This window comes from Panthera tigris, chromosome A3 (assembly GCF_018350195.1).
Source record: "Panthera tigris isolate Pti1 chromosome A3, P.tigris_Pti1_mat1.1, whole genome shotgun sequence".
NCBI classification, from domain to species: Eukaryota; Metazoa; Chordata; class Mammalia; order Carnivora; family Felidae; genus Panthera; species Panthera tigris.
The window spans coordinates 20,864,516-20,891,965 of record NC_056662.1 but is presented as its reverse complement, the minus strand read 5'-3'; the positions used below and the strand labels follow the sequence as shown (position 1 = coordinate 20,891,965).

At 48.7% G+C, this 27,450-nt stretch overlaps 1 protein-coding gene across 1 annotated transcript in view; it reads left to right on the top strand.

The window, feature by feature from the left end:
• The window catches only part of PPP1R16B (protein phosphatase 1 regulatory subunit 16B), a 99,772-nt gene that overhangs the window by 10,448 nt on the left and 61,874 nt on the right, over positions 1-27,450 (top strand). Inside the window, exon 2 of the mRNA XM_042980410.1 lies at positions 16,765-17,115. Within this exon, the coding sequence (XP_042836344.1) occupies positions 16,866-17,115 (250 nt within the window). The 5' untranslated portion in view covers positions 16,765-16,865. The remainder of the gene's footprint in view (positions 1-16,764; positions 17,116-27,450) is intronic.

Below are 27,450 nucleotides of genomic sequence, written 5' to 3'. Positions count from 1 at the left end.
CACAGAGCCCATGAAGCTAGGGGCAATCTTATCCCACCCTTCTGTGGCAGGGGCCCCGGGAGGGGTGTCCTGAGTCGACTCCTCAGTGTTCCCCCATTCCCCCCATCAGCCAGATCTATTTTGTCTGGTTTGATTCTCCAGTGCTGGTTCCAAACCAGGATAACTCCTTGTGACGCATGGATGGAATAATCTCTGAATTTTCAGTCTCTCGGTCTCCTGATTTCCTGTCCACTGTCGTCCCAATGGAACACCTACTGCCTGCTGGGGCGGCTGTGTGGTGGGACATAAAGGGGAATGATATGTATCCCTTGTCTTTGGAGGGCATCTCGTCCAAGGGAAGAGGCAGATCTGAAACTAACAATTACTACAGAGGGTTGAGCGCCACAGGGGAGATGTGGTCACGTGCCTTGGAACTGGAGGGGAGGAGAATGAAACCCATTTGGCACAGGGCAGATAAAGAACAATCCAGAGGGAAGAAAAGGAGCATTGAGACAATACTGTGTAAAGGAGACAAAGCGGGTGTTGAGCTTGGTGCCTGGAAAGCACTTCAGGGATGATGGATATGATCCCAGTGCTTGTAGCCGCTCTCAGAGAATGGGGAGTCTGCCAGGTGGAGGGACAGAAGGGTGATGCCACCCTGTGGAACAGAATGAAGGAAGGTGAGGAGGGGGGGTGTGGTGTAGTGAAAATTGTGCGGGCCGTGGAGCGGAGAAACCCGAGTCTGTGTTCAGATCCTAGTTCTGCCCCTTTCGAAGTGTGGCTTGGGCCATTCAAGAGTAGCCTCCATTTCCCAATTTGTCCGTTGGGGACAATCATGTCTGTCTTTCAAGGCTGGCTGTGTGGATTGCAGTAAATCCGTGTGTGGCAGAGTCTCGAGACAGCAGAGTCTCGGCCCCTGGGGGCTACCATTGCTGAGGTGTGAGGCCGGTCGGTCTGGTTCTGTGTAGCTGGAAAATTAAGCGTTAGCAGGTTGGGGCTGGGGAGGGAGGTTGGGCTGGCCAGAGATAAAGCTAAAATGCCCAGGCCAGACACCAGATGGGCTGTGAGACTGAGGCGTCTACCCATGACTCTGGAGGCCATGGGGAGCCATGAAATGCTTCCTTACGAGGGAAGCGCTGTGGCATCAGACTTAGTTTCAGAATGACCACTCTGCCAGTGGTGTCTGTGGTGGGCCGGAGGTAAGGGAACCACTTTGGGAGATGCTGCCTTCCCCGATCCTGTCTCGGCAACCCACAGCTCACATTAGCCTGGTGAAAGTTCTGGTGAGTTCTGCAGTCAGGCACTTCCTGGAGAGACAGTCTAGAGTAGCGGTTCAGAGCATGGGCTTTGGTGTCAAGGCCAATGTGGATGTGGATCCTAGCCCTGTTGCTTTCCTGGCTGTGTAAACTTGGCAATCTCTTAACCCCCCTGAGCTGTGCTCAACCCTTCTGTAAGAGGAGGGCTCACAGTACCTTCCTCATTGGCTTGTTGTGATGATTACTTTTTTTTTAAGAAGGCTCCATGCCCAGCGTGGGGCTTGAACTCACTACCCTGATATCAAGACCTGAGCTGAGACCAAGAGCCGGAAGCTCAACCGACGGAACCACCTGGGCACCCCTTGTTGTGCTAACTGAACGAGACAGTGGGGACGAAGCAAGAAAGCTAGCTCTAGGAGTTCACTAAGTGCCCAATAAAAGCTGATCATCAGAATTTTTAAAATCACATCTTTGACCATGAAACCCCCGTTCCCCACGTGACACCTATTAACCATCTCTGGAGCTGCTGGTGTTACGACAGAAAACATCTTGCTTTAGACTTTTCTGGAGAAGCAGCAGCACTGTTTGCTCCGAGAAGTAGTAAGGAGGGTTGCCAAGTTCTAACACAGTGGTTCTTGGATGTACATTAGCCCAACTGGGGAGCTTTTCGAAATGGCAATGCCTGGCTGCACCCGAGACCAATCAAACCAGAATCTCTCGAGGTGGGCCCCACACACATCAGTATTTTTTTTTTTTTTTTTTAGTTTTAATGATTTATTAAGGTAAAACAAATATAGGAAAGTACACAACCCTGAAGTGAATGAATTGTTCACTGGCTGCAGATGCCCAGATCCTGCTCAAAAACCAGAATCTTACCAGTATTCCTGCAGCCCCTTTTAGGTCCCTTTCCAGAAGCTCCTCCACCCCAAAACCGCTATGCCGATCAATTGCCTGCTGCTGAATTTCACCTAAATGGAATCGTGTAGCATGCACCGTTGTGTGTGTTTGGCTTATTTTGGTTGACGCCGTGAGAATCTTCCGTACTGACGGGTGTAATTGCGGAGGTTACACTAGGTGTAAGTCCTAGTGTGACTGAGCCATTCTTCTCTAGACTACTGAGGGTGGGCATTTTGGATAGTTTACATACCTTAGGACAATCACAAGCCGCGCTATTGACATTCTTCTACGTGCCTTTTGGGGAACGTATGTAGAAATTTCTGTTTGGGTATACTTCTAGGAATGAAACTGCTGGATTAAAACTGCCGAGCGGTTTTTAAAAGTGGTGGTACCAATTTATATTCCCAGTGTATAAGAAGTCTTGCCAAGAGCTGCTATTTTCTGTCTTAAAAATTTTTTTGGCCGTGCTCGTGGATGTATAGTAGTCTTGCTCTGCGGTCTTAATGTTAAGTTCCTAGCATCTCCAGGTGATTCCAATGTGGAGCCGAGTTTGAGAACTTCTTTCTTCACAGGATTTGAAAAAGCAGGGAGCGCCTGGGAGGCTCAGTTGGTTACACGTCTGACTCTTGGTTTCAGCTCAGGTGATCATGATCTCACGGTTCGTGAGTTTGGGCCCCACATTGGGCTCCACAATGACAGTGCAGAGCCTGCTTGGGATTCTTTCCCTCCCTCTCTCTCTCTCTGCCCTTTGCCCGCTCACATGCTCTCTCTCTGTCTCTCTGTCTCTCAAAATAAACAGAGAAAAAGGAAAACACCTCTTAATACGACAGGATGAAGAAGGGCCTCCCCGTCGACTCCCTCTGATGTCTGTACGCAGAGTTTTTTACAGACCCACTGACTGTAATCAGCCACTGGACCATGCTTTTGCTGTGGAAGGAGACTGCGGAGGTCTGACAGCCTGCCCCTCGTTCCTGTGTGTGCTTTTTGTCGGGCACATGGTGCCGTCAGGAATGATCTGGAAGCTGGAAAGAGGCCACAGTGGGACTTTACTCTCTTTTCCTACTTGAAGACCTGACAGAGAAGGAAAGGAGCTGAGAAGGGGCTGGTGGTCTCAACAGATGTTGTCAGATGACCGATCTGGTCTCTGGGACCAGGGTTTAAGATTCTGTGTTGTGTTTTTGCCCCTCAAAGCTTGCCCGATACCTGGCACTTGGCAGGTACTCAAAAAAGGGTCACTGAACTCAGTATGAGAGAGAACTTCGTGACTGTCCTTAGTGGAAAGCACGAGGCAGGATGCCGAGGAAGGCGTTGGTGGGGGTTTAGCTGATCTCATGAAGAGTCTGGGTCTTCTTCTTTGCTGTGTCGATAGTTTCTATTTGCTCATTTGTGTTCTTTTACACCCTCGAGCGAAGTTACAGGTAGCTGCTTTAAATCCTTATCTGTTGACTTCCAACATCTGGGGCATCTTGGGGTAGATCTCTGTTGATTGCCTTTCCTCTTGACTTTGGGCCACGTTTTCCTGTTTGTTTTTAATTTTTTTTTTCTAGTAATTTTGGATGACATTCTGAACCATTGTGAGCGAGACTTGAAGAGACCGTTGATTTTATTATGTTCCCCAGAACGGTAATGATTTCCTTCGTTTGTTTTATCAGGCAGTTAACTTGACCAAACTCAAACTCTGAACTCAGTTTCCCCTGTGTGGACAACAGCTGGAATCTTTTGTTCTGTTCCTTTGGTCTTAGCTGAGCTGCTTGGAACCTCCCCCCATACATGCGTCACTCAGAGAAACTTGGGTGGAATTTATACTCAGAATTCGGGGCTACTGTCCTGTGGCTATTTTCTGAGACCTGTCTCCTCACTTTCCAGGTGTAGTCACTTGAATTCTGCCCTCTAATTGCTCAGACAATAAGAGCAAAGGTCTCCATCCACGTTGTAGCCACCATGAACGTTAACTGGGTTCTGTCCTTGGGGAAAACCCTATAAAAACACGGAAGTCACCATTTCCTTCTTACGGGTGTTGATTCCCCTCTATTTTCTGTATGCTTGTAATTGAACAAACCGAGTGCCTTCTGATAGATGTGTGTGTGTGTGTGTGTGTGTGTGTGTGTGCGCGCGTGCGTGTGTGGTTTATAATAATTCTATGTGAGAGGCTACTCTGCCATTACCTAAAGCAGAACCTTTCTGATCAATAGTTTGGTTCATTCAGGGACTCTCAGAGCCCCCTTATTTTACTGCCTAGCACATAGTAGATGGCAATAAATTCTTATTGATTTATTGAGTAAATGCATGAGGTCTTAAGTTAAAAAACAAAAAATGAAAGTGAATCAGGGGAGAAAAACTGCCAGAAGAAAATCCTGAAACCAGCTCCCCCCGGGTGACACCAGGTATAAGATAGGGAGGGTTTTCGGTAATTTGCTGGGGGAAATGTTGAGTGCAGGGTTGTGATTAGGGCCCCAGACGTGTGAGGATAGACCGAAGTGGCTCACGAAGTGAACCTGTGTTTTCATCGCGAGGAGACAAATTCAGCTGTGACAGTAACATCCCTTTCAGGGCATTGCGTCTGTGGCTTACTGAGAACTGACCGTGTTCGGTGGAAATACAGCTGGTCAGAGGGGAAGCGCAGAGGTCTGCCTGGAGTGCTGCACGCTCCAGAGGAGCCAAGGGGAGAGAATCAGAAGGGAGGCTGGCTGGCGATCAAAGAGCGGAGGAAGGAAAGTAATGAAAGGCAGTCCAATGCGGCTTGTTCCTCGCCGCGTGCTGACCTGGGAGGTCACAGACCCAGGACAGAGGGACTTCAAAGGCTACCTAATGCACAGAAGTGTCATTTAGCGAAACCCCGGGCATCTGGAAACTTCCTGGCTAACTCTACTGAATTTCATCTGGTGGAGAGGAGAGGAGAGGGGAGGAGAGGGGAGGAGAGGAGACAGGACAGTTGCTGGTGGGAATCTGGCTCAGGAGCTGTTGGGGGAAGTAAAAATGAGAAAGTGCTCACCAAGAAAGGGAAGGCTGGGCCCACAGGGGTTTAGGAAGGCAGGTTTTATGAAACTTAGGGTGAGTTTACAGTTGACCCTGAAACAGCACAGGTTTGAACTGCATGGGTCTACATATCCGTGGATTTTTTTTCGATACACTACAGTCCCAGAAGTGTATTTTCTCTTATGAATTTCTTTCTTTTTTTTAACCTTTATTCATTTTTGAGAGAGAGAGAAAGAGAGAGAGAGAGAGAGAGAGAGAGCATGAGCAGGGGAGGGGCAGAGAGCGAGGGAGACACAGAATCTGAAGCAGGCTCCAGGCTCTGAGCTGTCAGCACAGAGCCCGACGTGGGGCTTGAACTCACAAACCGAGGGACCATGACCTGAGCCAAAGTCGGATGCCTAACCAACTGAGCCATTCAGGTGCCCCTCTTATGAGTTTCTTAATAACATTTTCTTCTCTCTAGCTTACTTTATTGCAAGGATATGGAATATAGTACATATAACATACAAAGATGCATTAATCCATTGTTTTTGTTATATTATGTTAGCAGTAAGGCTTCTGGTCAACAGTGGGCTATTATTTTTTCTTTTCAAGCAGAGAAGATATTAAAATTACCTAACCATCATGGCACAGGCACAGACCAGTCAGAAGAGAGGCTAGCCACCAACCACCAGAATATCAGCCCTCCTTCCAAGTTCCTTACCTCTGAGTCTCAGTCTTCCGGTCTTTGAAATGGGAACAATACCTCCACTGCAGGGTTGGTGCAATGGTTCCGAGGGCCATTACATGGAGAGAGCCTGATACGTGGGAAGTGCACCGTGGACAGACGCTGTCCTTGTCACTTTGTACTGTTTATCCCTGGGTTAATTTCTTCTACACATCTTATAGCTTCTCTGATGCGATGCCTTAGTTTCATTAAGTCATTACATTTTACTTTCTACTGACTTCACTAAGTATTTGTTTTAGTACAAATTCAGCTGTTCGTTTTCTTAGTCAAAGTGTCCTCCTGCCTCCCTGATCACTAACACTGTGGATTCTCTGAAATCTTGCATTTCATGAGGAAGGTCTTTTAAAGTTTATTTATTTATTTTTGAGAGAGAGGGGGAGAAGGGAGAGAGAGAGAGTGCGTGGGTGGGACAGAGAGAGAGGGAGACACAGAATCCCAAGCAGGCCTCATATTGTCAGTGCAGAGCTCGATGCAGGGCTCGAACTTTCGAACTGTGAGATCATGGCCTGAACTGAAATCAAGAGTCAGAAGCTTAACCAAGTGAGCCACCCAGGGGCCCCATGAGGAAGGACTTTTAAAGCAGTTCAGGTTCTTGTAGGGTTTTCCCTAGTTCCTCCTCTTCTTCCTCTCCTTCTCCTCCTCTTCTTCTTCTCCGTTTATGTACCTAGACTTTGGAATTAAGCAGACCTGGGTTCACATCCCAGCTCGACCACTTATTGGTTGCATGGTCAAGGTGGCCACTCTCTGCCTTGACCTTCCCTCCTCTTTCTTCCTTCCTCCATTGTGGGACTTTCTCTCTCTCTCTCTCTCTTTTTTTTTTTTTTTTTGCTGTCCTCACTTCCTTGGAATCTTCTCTAAACCTCAGTGAACAAACAATATGAAAAACTCCTTAAAATTTCCATCTCTGCTACTTCCAATTGGCCAAGAACACCCCCCCCCCCCGGCCCAAAGGGGAGGAGAGAGCTTGTTAGTTTCTGAAGTGGAAAGAGGTCTTGTTAGGAAGCAGACCACAGTCCCCTTCTTCCTTTATGTTGGCAGTGGTGTTGGACCCGCGATGTTTGGAACGGACGAGAAAGTGATCCCGGGCTTGTAGTAGTGACTCTGCCCCTCCCCCTTCAAGAATGGACCCCATCCGGTCACCAGAATGTGTATCTCCTACTCTCCAGGGGCAGAGCTGAGAGAGGTGGCGGTCAGCTCGCAAGCTGCCCTCCTTTGCTTGAGCTGGCTCAGCATACACTTCCTAGAATCCGGATCCAGTCAATTTAAGGGGTTGGTTCTTCATTCTACCCCCTTGAAGTTATTAGAGAATAGGGTGAATTATTAGAGAGATTCCTACTAGAACCTATACTGCGATTTGAAGGGCCCTTCCACTCAATCTGATAACTCTCTAGATGTTTGTGTTTAAGGATTTTGAACAACGGGGCAAAGGCAAGTGTTGAAATCCAAGGTTAGGCAAGCATGCTCTGAGATGTGTGCTCAGTAAGCATGCAAGCCACTCCTCACTGCTTTATCCGTGGCAGACATTACTAATCGATCCCACCACTCATTCCTCCTGTTGTCACACATGGCCCCATAAACCCTGCCTTCACAGCGCTCCAAGTAGCCATCACTAACCTGAGAGTTGGTGCAACAGAGAAAAGCTTAGCCTGGGCTGTCAAAAAAGAAAGCTTTACCGGGCAGAAAGAGGCAGGCAGAGAAGACAGAGGCCACTCTAGGCTTAGCCAGTGTGAATGGCCATCCCCTGTTCAATAAATGTGTAACCCAGGAGGGCATTTTGTGGCCACAGGTGGCCTCCTTTGGAAAAGGATCCTTCCAGCTGCAAAGGGAGCTTTTTCTCTCCCTGCAAAGAGAGGGGGTGGACCACACTCCCTGAAGCCTGGAGAAGCAGTATGTGTAATTTGACTCCTGTTTCCCCGTGCTTAGCTCTTACATAAGCTTCTTTAGAAGCCTGGCTGTTTGGTGCAGCACTGTCACTGTGACTGACTAATGTTCGTAGACATCATGTCAGCTTTGTGTGTGCCCCATCCTTGGCACCTTCCCTCTGGCCCCTGCAGCCTCCCCCACACTTGACATTCTTATCCAAAAGTACGTGGGCCTCTCTGTGGGTTCAGGTTCGCGGGGAGAAACTCAGCATGAAAGACTGATGTGTGCATGGGTTTTCCTTCACCTGTTCGAGCTGTGGTTTCCTTTGAAGCTTTCTTGGAGCTGAGCCTGTGTGAGCTGCCTCACCATCACGGGCAGGATGAATCCAAAACATCGTCAATCAGTGTCTATTTGGAATAGTCCTTACAGACTATCTAGCCTGGTGGTTACCAAGTTCTGGGCTGCAAATGTGCATGATGGAGTACTTGCTCCTAACACAGATGATCTGCCTGCCGGGCCAGGATGGGGGCTCCCTGGGACCGTCCCACCCTACCAGCCCACATGGGTGGTGGGACCTTCTCTCTCAGCAGCCTCGTGAGTGGCCTTGGAGTCCCCGATGGTGGGGACCCCAGCATTGTGCCATGGCTGGGCTTAGTTCAGTTGTCAACGGGAGACGATTTTTCCCCATGCCAGGCTGATCCTGCTTCTTCATTTTGCTCGTCCATGATCCCAACCCTGTCCTCTAGAGACCTGGAAAATAGCTCATGGCTTTTGTTAAGGCCTGGTCTTTTCCTGCCAATATGGCCCGGCCAGTTCAGTTAGAGGTCCACTGGGCTATTATTATCCCCGGTGCTGGGTAAGACTCTTTTCCCAAGAAAGTTCAAGTTGTGCAAGTTACTTGATCCCTCCTTGTTCTTGCTGAACTTGTGGGCTTTTGAATCCTGCCACCCTCCCTCGCCCTGGTTCCCCTCAAAGTCTTGCCCAATCGGGTCATGGTAAACGGGCTTCAAGAGACAGTGACAAGTCAGGGCCGAGCCCACGGCCGTCACTCAGAGGTCCGAATGAAGGAGCCCAGCTGGGAGAGGCAGACTTGAGGAGCAGGCCGTTGGGGACCCGAGTCCCCAGATTTAAAACCAGAATGTCTGTCTAGGATGACTGTGCTTGAAGTCTAGAAGGTACCTCCCAGCAGGGATAGGAGAGTGAGTCCATCACATCCCATGAGGATGGGGTTGAGGGTGACCAGGCTCATTTCTAACTCAGATAGTTGGAGCACCGAGGGTGCCGGAAGTCTCTTTGCTCATGGGTAAGGCATTTTTATACTGGGGCAGGGGAGCGGGGTGGGGGTGGGATGGGGGGGTGGGGTGGCGATGCTGTTATTCAAAGATGCGTGTTGCGGAAGGGTGGGGGCGTGCATCCTTTAGGAGAGAAAGTGGGTCCCAAGTGAGATCCAAGGAGGAGGGCAAGCCAGTGCTGTTTGTTTTGTTTTCCCCTTTCCCTCGTGCTCGACAGCACAGGAAGCGCGAGGAGAAAGCACGCACGGTCTTCCTCTAGGATCCTGCCAATATTGTGTGGAGGAGAATAGCCGAAGAACAAGGGAAAAAAAAAAAAATCTTCACATTTTAACGGCGTGAACTTTGAGACACCGTCTGACTCATGTTTTGAAGGCTCTTCAATTTGAATTCACCTGCCTCCGTGTTGTTTTTCTCAAGCGCTACTAGGCTCGGGTCCAAAGAGGGGTCAGCCAGGTTCTCCCCTGGGATTGAGGAGTCCCAAGGCCCGGGCCCCCTGCTCCCATCTTGGGGTGGGGGGCGGGGGGTGGGGCTGCTGATAGAACCTGATAGAATGTGGCTTTGGCCTTCCCTCTCTTCCTCGAGGCTGGCCTTCGGCGTGGGGCCCCAAGTTTAGGCCGCTGTATCGGGCAATGTGCCCCAGCAAGAGGCCACTCATCTTGCTTCAGACAACAGTGCCTTCTGGAAGTCCAGAAGCCCCTAAGTTAAAGGACCCTCGTTTCCCTCTTCCTACTCCCAAGTATTGGTTCCTTCCAAAGGCTGGTTTCCGGCTGCAACTGGGGTTCATGTTTCCACTTCAGGGGCAAGAGGAAAACAGAGCTCCTGACTGGGGGCAGTTTAGGTCACGTGCCTACCCCCAGCCAATCACACATGGCTGGGCTTTGGCCCTCGCTGACAGGTTCTGGCCAATCAGGGCCCAGCACAGAGTAACCCTGGGGAAACTACAAGGACCCCCAGCAAGCACACTGTGTCTTTCAAGGGACCCATGCCTTTCTTCCTTTTCTGGTTTCCCCAGAGACCCATCATTCCCCAAACGACACTCCTGTAACGGCCGTCTTCTTATTTTCAAGGAGGAAGGGGTTCTGTAGAGTGTCCTCCCCTTTTCCCCTCAAGGCTCAGCTTTCTGGAGTGCAGCCCCTGCTCCCGCAGGTGTATACCGACTCAGTTTACCCCTTAGCAGACAGCAAGGGTTAGTAGAGGCACCAAGAGAAATCAAGTTCAGATTTTGTCAGACAGAAACCAGAGGCGGAATCGAGGCTCACCCCAGATGCCTGTCCTGCCCTGCTGAGGTCAAGTGGCGTGGCCTCAGACTTCCGGCTGCCCACCATCAGCCTCTTTTGTTTCATCCACCCAGACCTCATACAGACACCTGTGGGAGAATTAAGTACCTGCCCTATTTCCCCCTGCTTCTGATTTCTCTCCTTATATCACACACACTTCCTGGGTGATCTCACCCCAACCTGGCCTCTGCAGACCGCTTCCACACCTGCCTCGCCAGCCTGGCCACGCCGCTGACCACGCCACTGACTTTCGGCCACATGTGCCCAGGTCTCTGCAGGATGGCCCTTGTGGACGTTCCCACAAAACACTGGGCTTCATATATCTCCGTGGGGCTGGTGTTCCTACAAATGAGGACCTCCTTGGGGATCCCCTTTAAGTGCTGATGATGCCGTTGGTCTCCCAGATCCTGACGGTTTGGGCTGTGTCCCCATCACCATCCAGGGCTTCCTCTGAGAGTGCGGACAGGTGCGCCCAGGTCTCGGAGGGGGCCGGTCCACAGCCCATAGGAGCCGGGACTTCTGTGGGCTGCCCCAGCACCCAGGCAAGTGCCCTGCCTTGGGGGCCGCCCAGCTGCTGTGTTAGCAGCACGATGGCAATTCTTTAATTAGACCAAGCAGGGTTTTCTCGGATGGGGGTGGGAGGAGGTGTGTGGGTCTATTGGGGGAAACTGGGTCACCTGAAAACCAGCAGTCAAGAGGGAGCTGTCCTGGAGCTCCAGCTCCAGGGAACCTAGAGGGGTGAGGCAGGAGGGGCTGGCAGGGAGAGCAAAGTCAGAGGAAAATGTGCTCTGGCCCCTTTTATTGGCCCTTGGGAGGCACCGTCCTCACCTTGCTGCAGGGGGCTGGGCAATTGCCCTTAATTCTGTTCTCCCGAGCACACTGCCCTAGCCAGGGAGGACACTGCAGTGAGTGCCTTCTGTCTGCCTGGGGCCTGATGCCATCTATCCAGTGGCTAAGGACTGTGCCTGTCTTTGGCCCTGCTGTACCCCTAGCCATCAGCACAGTCCTGGCATGTGATAGATACCGATACCCAGGAAATATTTGTCAGATGAAATCATGAGTGCACATGAGTGCTTCCCTTATAAAATTGTCATTGGCCATCAATAGCCCGCTGGATATCCCAAACGCCAATCACTTAAATTTTTGCCGGCATTGAGTGCCATCATTATTTCATATTTTTGGCAGCCACCTTGCTAGTTTTCCACGGAAGTGGATTCATTTCAAAAGGAAATCTTATTTATTTTTTTTATCACCACCATAAATAAACAGTAACTGCGAAAACAAATCCACAGAAAACAAAACAATGTTTTTGCCTTCTATCCCCAACGCTGTGAGCCTGAGGCCCGCCTTCTCTTTGTTTACAAGGGAGATTGACAGGGTTATAATGATGTTTAAGGTCTATGAGCACCCCACAGACACTGTCTCCTGGAGAAAATCTGATGGATTAAAAAAGAGGCGAAGAAGAGAATTTGCTCTTTCTCTGAGTTCCCATGATATTAAATCTTGTCCCATACTTTTGAAAATTTTCTTGGAGTGGATTCTCTTTACACACTTAGGGAAACACTTGGCTAAGAAGATGGCTGGGAGTCCTTAGAAAAGGATTAAGTGCTTTAATTAACAGGATAAGTGATTGGTATGCTTCTTATCTTTAGTCTTGGCAGGCTTTGGTACCTCTCACTTAGTGGGTGATCAGTAAACACTCAATATTGCAAAAAGAAGTAAGTGTGTACAGAATGTGAGGGCCAAAAGCAATCTTGTGGAATACTCAGGCCGATCTGACCAAAGGGGAAACGGCGTTCTCCAGTGAGTGATGGAGAATCTGTCGCCTCCTGAGACCACAAGCCCCTCGCTGAATTGTTTGTTGGGCTGCTCTGAGGACAGGTGCACAGCACTGTGCCCCTGCGCCCTGTCCTGTTCTTCCCTGGGGAGATACATAGACTCTCTTTTCTTTCTGGGTATTTGGAGACTGCTGTCTCATTCTGCCTAAGACGGGGCTTGCGAACTCAGATGACCACAGGAGCCGGCAAAGTGATGCCAATTAGTGAAGGAGGTCAGGTGGGGTAATGGGTGGGAGGGTTGTGTCCCTACCTGCATGGGACAGTCCTCCTCCGCATCTGCGGGTTGTTGCCGCGTGAGCCCCGTGTGGCCGGTGCTGAGATGGTCTAAGGAAACCTGAAGATCTGATTTTGGATGTTAAAGGTTCAACTTGTAAACATTAGCAATACATTACAGCGTGATAAAACATGGTGTGGTCCAACACCCAAGCAGCGGCCAGCCAAATGCGACGTGGACCAGGGGGCTTCCCAGTGAAGTCTGGCCCCTTGCCACAAATTGCCCTCCCCCCCGCCCCGCCCCTTCTTCTTTTTGGGCTGAGCAGCCCATTCTCCTCAAGCCATGACTGTGGGTGTTGGTCCCTAGAATTCCCTCCATGGTGGTCAGCCCCCCTGCATGCCTTTAAACACCGCCCAGCTTCCTCTCTGCCTTTGTCTGTCCTTTTCATCTGGCAAACTACTCTTCCTCATCATTCCTTTTTTTTTTAATTTTAATGTTTATTTATTCTTGAGAGAGAGAGAGAGAGAATGTGTGTGAAAGGGAGAGGGGCAGAGAGAGAGAGACACACACACAGAGTCCGAAGCAGGCTCCAGGCTCCGAGCTGGCGGCACACAGACCGACGCGGGGCTCGAACTCATGAACCCCAAGATCATGACCTGAGCCAAAGTCGGATGCTTAACCGACTGAGCCACCCAGGTGCCCCTCCTCCTCCTCCTCCTCCTTCTTAATGGTTGTCCCCTGCTCTGGAGAGCCTTCCTCATAACCCCAGACGGACTGGCTCTTCCCTTTTCTAGCTAGGATGTGACGCTAGGTAAATTACTTAATCTCTCTGTGCCTCAATTTCCCTCTCTGTGAAACGGGGATGATGATAGTACCTACCTCATTAGATTGCCAGGAGGATTAAAAGATTTTGTAGATACACTGTAGACAGACAGAAGACAGACAGACTGGGGTTTCCTAGAAGGTAAAGCTAGTCCGTGTTCCATCTCTGAAGCAGGGCTTGTCACAGAGCAGGTATGCGTTCAGCGTTTGATCACTTGAGGAAGTGGGGAGAAGTGAATATGTGGTCCGCCAGCTCTGGCCATCATGATGAGATGATGTGGTTGTGAATACAGCGCTTCCGAACTCCCCACTTTTGAAAAAGGCAACCAAAATATCTATCTAAATGGCTAAAATACGACACAGCGACAGCACCAAATGCTGGTGGAGGAACCGGAATGCTCATACATTGCTGGCGGGAATGAACGATGGTACCGTCACTCTGGGAAACAGTTTGACAGTTTTGTTTTGTTTTCACATAGAACTAATCATGTCATTACCACATGGGCCAGCAGTTGTACTCTTGGGCATTTGCTCCAAAGAAGTAAAAACTTGTATTCGCACAAAGCTTGCACATGAATGTGATAGCCCCAAGCTGGAAAGAGCCCAGACATTCTTCGGTGAGTAAAGGGTTAACACACCGTGGTACATCCGCACAATGGAACCCTACTCATTTTCGAAGTGACAAAATTCTGGAGATGGGGACCAGGTTAGTGACTGCCAAGGGCGAGGACGGGAGTGCTTTGAGAGAAGGGAGGTTAGGGATCCTCGGGTGATGGAGCTGTTCATACCTCGACCGTGGTGGTGGACACACAAACCTACACGTCGGATGACGTTGTGTAAAACTAAACACACACACACAAACGAGTTCATGTAAAACCAGGGATTTTTTTTTTAATTTTTTTTAACCTTTATTTATTTTTGAGACAGAGGGAGACAGAGCATGAACAGGGAAGGGTCAGAGAGAGGGAGACACAGAATCTGAAACAGGCTCCAGGCTCTGAGCTGTCAGCACAGAGCCAGACGCGGGGCTCGAACTCACGGACCGTGAGATCATGACCTGAGCCAAAGTCGGACGCTTAACCGACTGAGCCACCCAGGCGCCCCCAGGGATTTTTTTTTAAGTTTATTTATTTATTTTGAGAGAGACAGAGAGAGCACAAACGGGGGAGGGGCAGAGAGAGAGTGGGAGAGAGAGAATCCCAAGCAGGCTCTGTGCTGTCAGCGTGCAGAACCTGACCCGGGGGTTGAACTCATGAAACCGTGAGCCCATGACCTGAGCAGATATCAAGAGTAGGACGGTTAACCGACTGAGGCACCCAGGCGCCCCAAACCTACTCTGAGTGGGTTGCTAGGTTGTGTCAATGTCAGGGTCCCTGGTTGTGATCTTGTCCTACAGTTTGGCAGGATGCTATCATAGGGATAAACTAGGTAAACGTTGCATATTATTTGCCACAACTGCATGTGCATCTACAACATCTCAAAATAAAAATTTTAATAAATTACTTTAAAAAGCATTGCATGGGCGCCGCCTGGGGGTCTCAGCCGTTAAGCATCTGACTTCCGCTCAGGTCGCGATCTCGATCTCGCAGTTGGTGAGTTCGAGCCCCACATCAGGTGAGCACGAGCCCCGTGTGGGGTGGGCTTGCGCCTCCCTTCTGGTGAGCTACAGCCCCGGTTCAGGTAAAAACACAAGCCCTAGGTGAGCCCCACTTCTCTCTCTCCACCCCCCCGCTCCCCTCCCCTCATTCACTTGCATCTCTCTCTCTCTCTCTCTCTCTCTCAATAAAGAAATAAAGAAATAAAGCATTGCATGGTATTCAAAGCAAAACGAAACAAAAAGCAACCAAAGGCTGTAGGCCTGCTGTTTGTTTGTGTTTTTTGTTTTGTTTTGTTTTGTTTTTTTGCTGAGTCTTACCTTCAGCTTCTGTTTACATTTGAATCAAGTTTACTCGGACCCTTAGGGCTTTTGCCCTCCAGCCTGGCCAAGCCAGCCCCTTCCCCATTTGCTTGTCTGCCCTCCAGACTGGGAGCTGGGAGGGACCGGAAGAACAGCCTGGCCCAACCTGAGCTCCCAAGGGTCCAGGCTAAGGCTGAAGCCTGGTCTTTAGTGTCTGGAGGATGGACAGTCTGGGAGCAGAGCAGGGAACCCAGAAGACCAGTGATCACTTCCTGAAGCCCAAGGCTATCCTGACTCCTTGGGACCAGCAGGCATTAAGGCATTATGCAAATGCAGACCTGCACCAGTCTCCAGTCTAATTACCCAACATCCCACAATCATCCATCAGCCTTGCTGTGACTTCCCGGATGGGCTGCATTTACATGTCCCTGATCTTCTTCCTCCAAGCTGTTTCTGCTGTTAGTTGTATAACCCTTTTTGGTCAGCTCTCTTTATTCCTATCAGTTCTGGGAGGTGGCTACAACATTATAAAGGCGGGAAAACAGGCTTAGAGAGGTGCGAGTGATTGTGCCAAGACCCTTTCCCTGTGTGTGAGAACCCATAGGGTCTGTGCTGAATGAGGGACAGGGACCCGCTGGAATGAGATTGAAATTTTGTCGACTTCGTGTTGTCCAGGAATCTAGGAGAGCAAGAGGTGTGATTTGTTTATTTATTCTTTAAAAAAAATTTTCTTTAACGCTTATTTATCATTGAGAGACAGAGAGACAGAGCATGAGCAGGAGAGGGGCAGAGAGAGGAGGAGACACAGACTCCAAAGCAGGCTCCCAGCTGTCAGCGCAGAGCCCTACGCGGGGCTCGAACTCACAAACCGCAAGATCATGACCTGAGCCGAAGTCGGGCGCTCAACCGACTGAGCCACCCAGGCGCCCCTATTGTTTATTTATTCTGAGAGAGAGAGAGAGCACAAGTGGGAGAAGGGCAGAGAGTGAGGGAGAGAGAGAATCTCAAGCAGGCTCCTAGCTGTTAGCATGGAGCCCAATGTGGGGCTCAAACCCACAAACTGTGAGATCGTGACCTGAGCTGAAACCAGGAGTCGAGGCATAACCGACTGGGCCACCTAGGCGACCCACAAAAGGCATGATTTAAAAGAAAAATTTAAGGTCATCCAAAGAAGAAAACTTGAACTAAGATGTTCTAGACTCCTGTAGGTAGGCAACTACCAAACTTGCCTAAAGTGGTCTTAGGACCCCTTTATGCTCTTAAAATTAAGGATCTCCAAGAGATTTTGTTTTTGTGGATTATATCTGTCAGTATTTACCATATTATAAATTAATACCGAGAAATGTAAAATATGGTATTAATTCCTTTAAAAATGACCAAAACCCTTTATGTGTTATAGCAGTATAACAAGCTCCTTATATGTTATAAGACTATAACAACCTTCTGTAAAATAACAATGCAACCCCAAAAAAGCAGTAATTATGCGGCGCGACGGGGTAATCACGCAGCTAAGGCTGCAAGGGTCACCATATTGCCAATAGATAAGTGTATCAAATCAACGCTTTGCGCCCTAGACTTCCGCAACGTTATAGGCCAATTATATCTCAATTTAAAAAAAGGAGTAAAATAGAAAAAGCAAGTGTTCTGAACACGGGGCGAGCGACACCCTCTGATCGGTGTTCTGAGCCTGACCGGCGTGTCCATCTGTGTCTCTCTCCCCGCACAGGCCCCACCATGAGGCCCCAGTCCCGCAGGAGCCCCCGCGCTCCGCTGGCACCCGGCGCACCGCGCTAGCGCCCCGCCGGGGAGTGGGGAGGCGCCAAGGCCATGGCCAGCCACGTGGACCTGTTGACGGAGCTGCAGCTGTTGGAGAAGGTGCCCACGCTGGAGCGGCTGCGCGCCGCCCAGAAGCGCCGGGCCCAGCAGCTGAAGAAGTGGGCGCAGTACGAGCAGGATTTGCAGCACCGGAAGCGCAAGCACGAGCGGAAGCGCAGCACGGGCGGCCGGCGGAAGAAGGTGTCCTTCGAGGCCAGCGTGGCCCTGCTGGAGGCCTCCCTGAGGAACGACGCCGAGGAAGGTAGGCCGCTCCGCCCTCGGCCCCGGGCGCCCCCCGGGGCTGGCCTCCAGGGGCTGCGCGGCGGAGGGGTGCCGGCGGGGTCTGGCCCCCTCCCAGGTTTGGGCAGCCCCGCAGGTGCTAGCAAGGGCGCTTACTTCGCGGGGCCTGAATTATCGGAGACTTTTTTTTTTTTTTTCTAGCCTTTGGCTGATGAATTCCATGCTGATTTCCCTTCCCTCCGTGAATGTTTATGACCCCCCCCCCCCTTGCGCATTTCTATTCCAAGTATGGTGAACAAATTGGATCTGGTCTTGCCCCTCCAAGAGCGCCATACTCGAGGATCTTGCATTTAAGGCCCTGTTGGGCGCCCCGCCACCGCCCAGGGCGCTCCGTGTGCGGTTGAGTTTTGTCTGGCCTTGGCTGCAGAGCCGGGCGGGTGTGGAGGTTAATAGCACAGGCCGGAAGTTAGACTGCCCTCACTTCGGAAGCTGGCTTTGTCTTTTAGACCCGGGGTGACTCTGGCAAGTAGGCGGCTCACTTCGGTTCCCTGTACCTTAGTTTGCCCCTCTGTAAAGTGGGGAGAAATGCTAGTATCCGCTGCAAGGCCTTGCTGTGAGCATGAAATGAGGGAATACCCCCGAGTTCTTGGGCATGGATAGTCTCTCATTCTGTGTGAGGAGTTATTAGTATGTTTTATTTTATTATGTTATGACTATAGTTTATTTCATTATATTTATATAATGAATATGTGTATATATATAACGTTTGTCTAATATACTATTTATATGTGTAATTATGTTTATACATAGAGTGTTCATAAAGTCTGGAAACGGACAAATATATACAATGTTGTCTAGGACATTTTCACTCGATAAAGCGAACAAATAAATGAGCACGAACACACATAGAACAAACAAATGAACACAAACACATACAGATACACTCATAGAATCCGTTTCCAGATTTTATGGATACCCTGTACTTGTTACATTTTACTTAATTATGGTATTACCTGTCCTCCATCCAGATATCACGATACCCTAAAGACACGTGTAATGGGCACCCATGTTACAGATAGGGAAACTGAGACCCAGAGCCTTGACCGAGGTGGCAAAGCTGGGACCAGAAAGCTCAGGATGCCAGCTGTTGTCGCTGGTCTCATGGCCTCGTGGGTTTGTTTCCCGTTATATGAATGACTGGAGGATCCATGATTTGACCAAAGCTCTCTTCTCTGAACGTGCCCGGTCCTTGTGCAGCTGAGGTTTGCGTATGTGTCCTGTGCCCCCTCCAGTCCCCTCCTTCTGTACAGGAGTCCTTTCTGGCTGTCCCTGGAGAGGCCTAGCCATGCTTCCTGGGTCCCTCCGGCCTCCTGCCTCTGCACACCCTCAGACACGTGGTGCTAAAATAGTTGTTGAAAGAGGGACGGCACTTTCTGCACTAGAGGGTGTTGGGTTTTTCGCACATTGCTCCTCAGGTTCTAGCACCTTCTGAGAAGCACAGTTCTACTGCCCCGGCTATGGTGTTCTGGGAACTGAGCAGAAGCATTCCCGGAACCACTCAGCTGGAAACCTCGCAGCTGAGAGCCTGGGGTGAGCAGCCTGGGGGGGTGGGGGGGTGGGGAGAGAGAGACAGAGAGAGAGAGAGAGAGGGAGAGGCTTGAAATGTCAGGCTCAGGGGACCGGCCCTGCGAGGCTCCTTCCCACACGAGATTTGCTGGGTGACGCGGCAGACCCATCCCACTCAGTGGGCGACACATCAATGATGTCTGATTTTTGTCGTGGGTGGCGGTTCATCATCTCTTCTTTTGCCGCTCGTCTTTTCCTCCCTCTTTCCCTGACAAAGCCCCACTCCCCTCCCTGAAGGGGCTCTGTGAGCTGGCTGACAGCTCAGAACAGGGGCGCCTGCCCGGCCCCAGCGTGGGCCCCACACCCTCATAGGCGCCCACGTGCCGCTGAGAAGGAGCCCTGGGCTCGGGGCCAGGACCTCGAGCCCCCTTGGCCTTGCATGTGATCTTGAGCAGCTAGTTTCACCTCTCTGGGCCAGTTTCTGGGTCTGTAAAATGGAGTTTTGAACCTTGTCCTCAAGGGGGGGTGTGGCAAGAATTAGACAAGATGCTGAATGTGACAGCTGTCGGAAAAGTGACGCTGAACGCAGCCCCAGGGTGGTGGGCATTTTAACCCGCTTTTCCCCTCTGTGTGTGTGTGTGTGTGTGTGTGTGTGTGTGTGTGTGTGAACACACTTTTTAAAGAACCCAAATATCCATAAACACATTCTTCTTCTAAAACTCAACACAGAGGCGTACACAGGGTCCCTCCCTCCACCCCTTCTTTCTTTCTGTTACTTTGATGTGCTTCCTTCCAGGCGTTTTTCTTATTTACCTGTGTGTTTGTAGACTTGGAGAACTCAAGAGGCTAGTTGGGGTTTTTTTGTTTGTTTTTTTTAATGTTCCTATATTTTTGAGAGAAAGAGACAGAGCGCGAGTGGGGGAGGGGCAGGGAAAGAGGGAGACACAGAATCCGACACAGGCTCCAGGCTCCAAGCCGTCAGCCCAGAGCCCGACGCGGGGCTCGAACTCATGAACCGTGCGATCGTGACCTGAGCCGAAGTCAGACGCATTACCGACTGAGCCACCCAGGCGCCCCTGTTTTTGTTTTGTTTTTACCCAAGTGATGATACACTGGATATGTTACTCTGCAATTTGTTTTTCCACCCACGTTTTTCCAACGTGTCTTGGAGGTGTTTTCATGACGGTACCCTGGGATAATAGATCTGTATTATTCTTTTTTTTTTTTTTTTTTTTTTTTATTTTATTTTATTTTTGGGACAGAGAGAGACAGAGCATGAACGGGGGAGGGTCAGAGAGAGAGGGAGACACAGAATCGGAAACAGGCTCCAGGCTCTGAGCCATCAGCCCAGAGCCTGACGCGGGGCTCGAACTCACGGACCGCGAGATCGTGACCTGGCTGAAGTCGGACGCTTAACCGACTGCGCCACCCAGGCGCCCCTGTATTATTCTTTTTAACTGCTGTGTAGTATTCCGTGGTTTGGATTCACCAGAATTAAAAAAAAAATTTTTTTTAATGTTTATTTTTGAGAGAGAGAGAGAGAGTGGGGTTAGGGGCAGAGAGAGAGGGAGACACAGAATCCGAAGCAGGCTCCAGGCTCCGAGCCGTCAGCCCAGAGCCCAACGCGGGGCTCGAACTCCCGACCCGCGAGATCATGACTTGAGCCGAAGTCAGATGCTCAACCGACTGAGCCACTCAGGCGCCCCATCAGCAGAATTTTTGAACTGGTTCCTCATTGATAGGCATGGAGGCTTCCTCAGTAGTTTTGCTTTGGCCCAAGTGAACGTTCCGTGCACACAGGCAGCTGTGTCTCAAGGACGGATGTGGGAAAATGGAAGAGCCGGAGGCAAGGACATGTGTATTCAATTTGAATGAGCAAAGTGCTGGCCCCTGGGGCCAGCCGAGCGAGGGTGGACGGCCAGCGTACTGGGCGCTGTGGTGGGCCGTGGGGTGGGGTGAGCGGTCCCCCCGGGGTCCTCAGGTGGCTGGGTTTGGGCAGGGGCGTGAAGCTTCCATCAGGCAGCCGGCAGTCTGGCCGGGCTACGCTCAGCTCCTTGGCAGCATGACAGAGCCCGCTGCTCCCAGCTGGCTGCGATGGTTTCTATGTGCCGGTGGAGCTGGTGTTGGGGAGGCTGCAGGGGCGTCAGCTCGCGGCGGGATGGGAATGGGGGTGGCAGCTCCCCCGCTCCCTTCAGCTCACAGCAGTGGCTGAGTCAACCTTCTCCACCTGCCAGGGCAATGTGAGTCGACCCAGAGAAAGGCAGCGTTGGGGAGGGACTCTCTGTATTTCCTTCTCTGGCTCTGCATTGCCTTCAGGCTAACGTCCGGGCACCAGGGACCCTCCTTGGCCTTGGACCTGCCTGAATCCCACCCTCAGGCGCCCTCTGCCCAGCATCGCCCCATCCTCCAGCCATCTCCCGTTCTTCCCATACGTCCTGCGTTCTCTTACCTCCCCGCCTTTGTATATGCAGACCCCTCTGTCTGGAATACTCTTTCCCCTGACTCCTGTAACCCTAGGGGTTGGGTCTTGAGTCTTGGGGAGCTGTCTGTGAGCCTTCTCTGCACCCCACTGCACCGCCAGTGAGAGCAGTAACTGAATAGACAAGCTGGCGTTTACTGAGAGGCTGTGCAGTGTCGTGGCCAGGAGCAGGCACTCCAGAGCCATTTCTCCAGGATTCAGATCCCACCTCTGCTGTGTCCCAGCTGTGCAACCGTGGGAAGGTTACTAAACTTCTTGGGGCCTCAGTTTCCCCGTCTGTGAAAATGAAGATGATATAATACACCTGCCTCAGAAAGTTGTCCTGGCGCTGGGGAGCCGGGGTGGCTCAGTTGGTTAAGCGTCCGACTTCGGCTCAGGCCATGATCTTACGGTTCGTGGATTTGAGCCCCGCGTCGGGCTCTGTGCTGGCCGCTCAGAGCCTGGAGCCTGCTTCGGATTCTGTGTCTCCCTCTCTCTTTGCCTCTCTCCTGCTTGCCCTCTGTCTCTCAAAAATAAATAAAAACGTTAAAAAAAAGAAAAAAAAAGTTGTCCTGGGGTTAAATCGACTTTACAGATGTTGGAGTGGCATGCTAAGGAGTAGATGAGTGCTATAAATTGTTGCAATTCTGCATTATGCGTGGTCTCCACTTACATAATCCGTTACTAGTATATACACCGATTGTCATCATTACTATTATTTATCGAGTGCTTTACTTTGTATCAGACGTCATCTCAGTTCGTCCTCACAACAACCCTCTGAGGTAGAGAGTCAAATCCCGTTTTTTAAAAACAGCTCTATTGAGTTTTAATTTACATATCGCAGAATGTGCCCATTTTAAGGGTGCGATTCAATGATTTTCAGGACATTTACAGAGTTGTGCGCCCATCGCCACAACCCGAGTTTTGAACATTCCGTCACCCCAAAAAGACACTTTGTGCCCACTTGTAGTCACTCCTGTCCCCAGCCCTAGGCAGCCACTAGTCTGTTTTCTGCCTCTGTATCTTTGCCTTTTCTGGAATGTTCCACGTACAGGGACTCAGCTAATATGTGATCTTTTGCGATTGGCTTGTTTCATCTAGAGTAATTCAGGGTGCGTTCAGGTTGTGGCATGTATCAGGACTTTCTTCCTTTTATCGCCCTTTAGTATTCCATCGTATGGATATGCCACATTTTGTTTCTCCGTTCACCGGTTGAGGAACATTTGGATTGCTTCCACCTTGAGTTATGGTGAATAATGCTGCTAAGAACAGTTGTGTGCAAGTCTTTGTGCGGATGTATGTTTTTATTTCTCTTGGGTGGTTACCTGGGAATGGAATTGCTGGGTCACATGGCAAATTTCTGTTTAGGAAACCGCTAACCTGTTTTCCAAAATGGCTGTAACCATTTTGCATTCTCCAACTTCAGTTTGGCTATGTCACTTGCCAAAGATCTCTTAAGTTTTTAGTGTCAGACCTGGAACTTGAACCCAGATCTGGTGTCTCCGAAGTCCGTGCTTTTTAGCATCTCCTGCTTTGGATTTTCCTGAGAAAACGAGACAGCCACTCACCTGTGGTTCTGATCTGTCTCTCCCGGGGCCTTAAGGCCCTGCTGCTTCTGCTGGCTTCTTGGGCCCCTTGGATCGGAGGGGTCCCCGGATAAGCTCTTCATCCCTAGCTGTCACCTTTTCCATGGCCACATGAGCGAGCCTCTGTTGAAACCACCGAACATTTGTTAAGTTGTCAGGGCTTCTGTTCTCTCAGAATGTGCAGGATTTTCTTTATGGAAACTCTGTTCACATTCCCAAAAAAAGTTTGAGTGGTTCTTCTATAGCCTAATTTTAACTCTTCAACTGTTATTCATTCTCACGGTAAAGGTTTTCAAACTTTTTTTTTTTTTTTCAAGCAGTGGAAACTTTTATGTGAAATTATGCAGAAACTCAATGTGTAACATGCGCGAAAGAGCCAGTCTGGCTGAGGTTGCTGGGGGGGGGCAGGTGTTGTGGCTACTGGACCCTCAACCACCATCTGCCCTTCGGACCTCTCCCTGGCACGCAGGTGCACCGACAGACATCTGGGCTCCGCATGTTGTGCTTAAACGGTCGACTCATCCAAAGGAAATACAGGTCTGACTTTCACTTTTGATGATTTTCAAAAGGGAAGTTTCTCTTCTCTTAATTTTAAAAATCAGTCATCCTTGTAGGAAATTGTTAAAGTACAGAAAAAAAAAAAACCCATTAAGGCAGTAAAATCAAGATACCCCAAACAGCAACAACTATCAGTAACATTTTGATATTTTCCTATTACTCAGGGTCCTGATAGGAAAGAAATGGTGCCCTGACATGAGGTAGTTTGAGAAAAGTTTAATAAAGGGGCAATGGCCAAAAAGCTTTGGGCAATAGTTCTCAACCTTTTTGGTCTCAGGGCCCCTTTATATTATTAAAAACTGAGAACTCTTAAGAGCTTTTGTTTACCTGGGTTCTGTATTGATATTTACCACTAGAAATGAAAGCTGAGTAATTAAAATAAACATGTGCTCATTAAACCATAAACACCAAGTTATCTGTTGTTATCTAGACACTAGTTATCTAGTTATCTATTGCTACATAGTACGGGAGCTCAAAATTTAGCAGCTTAAAACAATAAACACTTACTGTCTCACACAATTTCTGTGGATCAAGAATCTGGGGCCAACCGAGCTTGGGTGGTTCTAGCTTAAGGTCTCTCATAAGGTTGCAGACACCCCAAGGCCTAATGGAGCTGGAATAGCTGTGTCCAAGATGGCACACTCGCATGGCTCTTGGCAGGAGGCCTCCAATTCTTGCCATATAGCCCTCTTCACAGGGCTGCTTGAGTGTCTTCGGAACATGGCGGCTGGCCTTCTTCAGAGTGAGTGATCCAAGAGAGCGAGGGGGAAACCACAATGCCTTTTATGATCTAGACTTTAAAGTCACATATCATCCCTTCTGCCATATTGTGTTCATTAGAGATGAGTCACTAAATCGTTCAAAGGTAGGGGGATTAGGCTTCACCTCTTGAAGGGAGGAGAAATGGTGGGCATGTTCCAAAACTACCACACATGTTAACATAAATGTTTTTTATGAAAAATACTGATATTTCTCAAAACAAAAAACATAGAGTAGCCTTGTTTTATACTTTTGCAAATCTTTGTAAGGTCTGGCTTAAAAGAACGTGGCTGGATTTTTTTTTTTAATCTGCTTTTGCTTCTCTCTGTTGTGATATATTATTTTGGTTAAAGTAAATGGACAAAATCTTACTTCACACAGATATGTTGGAAAATAGAGGAAATATTTTAATTGCCTTTTCAGATACTTGTGGATATTCTTTAATACTCAACTAAACTCAACAGGTGGTAGTTTTTTCTTATTTTATTTTATTTTTTATTTTTTAGTTTATTTTTATTTGAGAGAAGGATAGAGAGCAAGCAGGAGAGGGACAGAGAGGGAGACAGACTCCCAAGCAGGCTCTGCACTGCCAGCACAGAGCCCGATGTGGGGCTCGAACTCACGAATTGTGAGATCATGACCTGAGCTGAGGTCGAGTCAGACGCGTAACTGACTGAGCCACCCAGGCGTCCCAACAGGTGATAGTTTCTTGATGATTAATCTCAATGTGGATTCTGAAACCATATGAAGTGTTAGCTTTTCTTAACTTTGTTATGTTAAAATCCATTGGTGGCTTTGCGTTTTGAATTGCTCTTTTATCCATACCTATTTTTTTTTTAATGTAATGTATTATCTGTTAGAAAATATTAGCTCATTTCTTGGGGGATGTTACACCAAAAGTACAAGCAACAAAAGGAAAAAATAAGCAGGTGGGCCTATATCAAACCCAAAAGCTTATCCACAGCAAAAGAAACAGTCAACAAAAGAAGAAGCAAATTACGGAATGGGAGAAAGTGTTTGCAAACTATGTATTAGATAGGGGGTTAATATCCAACATATATAAGGAACTCATACAACTCAATAGCAGAAGGCCCAAATGATCCAAATAAAAATGGACAGAGGACCTGAATAGACATTTTCCCAAAGAAGACATGTAGACGGCCAGCAGACACATGATAAGATGCTCAACATCACTCCTCATTAGGCAGATGAAGATCAAAGCCACAATGAGGTATCACTTCATTTAAGACACAGAAGAACTGTAATGACTTTGTGCCCATAGTAATAGCAAGGTAGATGGAGCAAAGAACCAAACCAAGAGAAAGCCCTGGGACACCTCAGATGCTATGTGCTGAGCCAAGAAGAGAAGGAAGGGGACCAGTAGTCATCTGCCAGGTGGAAGAAAGACAACTAGGGTGGTGTGGCATCTCAGAAGCCTAGGGAGGGAGGCATTTTTATTTTATTTTATTTTATTTTATTTTAATTTTTTATTTTAATTTTAATTTTTTTTTTGAGGGAGGCATTTTTAGAAGAAAGGTCTGTCGGTTGACTCAGATGTTGCTTAGAGGTTGACAGTTTTTTATTGTCTTAATACGGTCTTTGCAAAGGAGATTTTTAATGACGCCCTCAATCTCCCTCGTCTGAATGTACCAAAATGTATGTAACCACTCCCTATGATTGGATTTTCAGGTTGTTTCCAATTTTTGCTACTATAAATGATGCCATAGTGATTATCATTGTTTATCATTGTATGAAAGTATCTGGTCACGACTTTGGTTATTTACTTTGGGTAGATTTGAGGTTCATAGATTTGCGATATAAACATATGCAAGGCTTTGGTATAAATTGCTTATTTGGTTAATTTGCACCTCCCTCAGCCTGTGTCCAGCCTTGCCTCCCCTCTGCCTTGCTCATCGACACTGCTGGATGAACAGAAAGGTGACAGATTCAATATAGGGAAAATAGTCCTGTTGTCTTAATTCATATATAACTAAGAAGTTTAATGTTTATTTTTAGAGTGAGAGAGAGAGAGCACGAGCAGGGGAGGGGCAGAGAGAGACACACACACACACACACACAGAATCTGAAACAGGCTCCAGACTTTGAGCTATCAGCACAGAGTCTGATGTGGGGCTCGAACTCACGAACCCTGAGATCATGACCTGAGCCCAAGTCAGATGGTTAACCGACTGAGCCGCCCAGGCGCCCCGAGAAGTTTAAGGTTGAATACCTATTCATAGGCTTACTGGGCATTCATTTTTTTATTTCTCCGAGTTGTCTATTTTTTTGTGTCTCCATTTGTTCTACTAGCTTGTTTCTTTTTCTTAATTGATTTCAACGACGGGGTAATGTTTGTGGGTGACAGAGGAGAGAAAGGGAGGAGAGACAGCATGAAAATGGTGGGGAGGATGTCAACCCTGTGCTGTCATGTATGATGCACACACTTTCTCAGAGAGAGAGAGAGAGAGAGAGAGTGTGTGTGTGTGTGTGTGTGTGTGTGTGTTTGCTTTAACATTTTGTGTATAGATCGTTTTTATGTAGTTAAATCTAATGATATTGGCTTCTTTTCTTCATTATTTTGTTCTTTGCTTTTATCCCTTTAAAGCAGGGGTGACAAGACTATGGCTTGAATGCCACCGTCTGTTTTTGTAAATAAAATGTTATTGGAACACGGCCACACCCAGGCATTTACATATTGTCTATGGCTGCTTTCACACGACAATGACAGTGTTAGGTGACGGCAACAGAGACCACGGGACCTGTAAAGATGAAAATATGCCCTTTACAGAAAAACGTTTGCTGACTCTTGCTGTAAAGCGTTTCTTCATCCAGTGTTGTATATTAACCTACATGCTCTTCTAGATTTTCGTGGCCTTTTGTAAATAAATTAAACACTTAATTCTTTTGGGACTCGTTACAGCGTAAAGTAGTAACTGAAAATCTGTCTATATCCATTTTGTTTCCAAGGCATTATCAATTGTCCGGCTTCCTTCCCTTGCCGGGGAGTATGTGATGCCATGCTCGTACTCTGAGCCTTGTCGGTGAAGAGAAGGGTGACTTTCCAAGCTGTTTATTGTGTTCCAGCAATCTGATTCTGTGCCAGTTACACAATGTTTTGATCCTAGCTTTCTAGTGTGGCTTCATATACGAGAGAACAGGTCCTTCCTCAAATTGCTCCTTTTTTTGCAAAATGTTCTCGGTTATTTTCAGTCGTACACGTCACATTTAAGAACTTTCGGTCAAGCTTTCCCACTAGAGCTCAAAAATAGATTCCTCCAACATTGATTAATATTGTAGATCGGTAGAGAGTTCCGGTTTCACGAGATGCAGAGAATTCTGGAGATCGATGGCGGTGATGGTTGTACGACATTGTGAATATATTTAATACCACGGAACTGGACACTTGAAAATGATGAAGCTGGTAGATTTT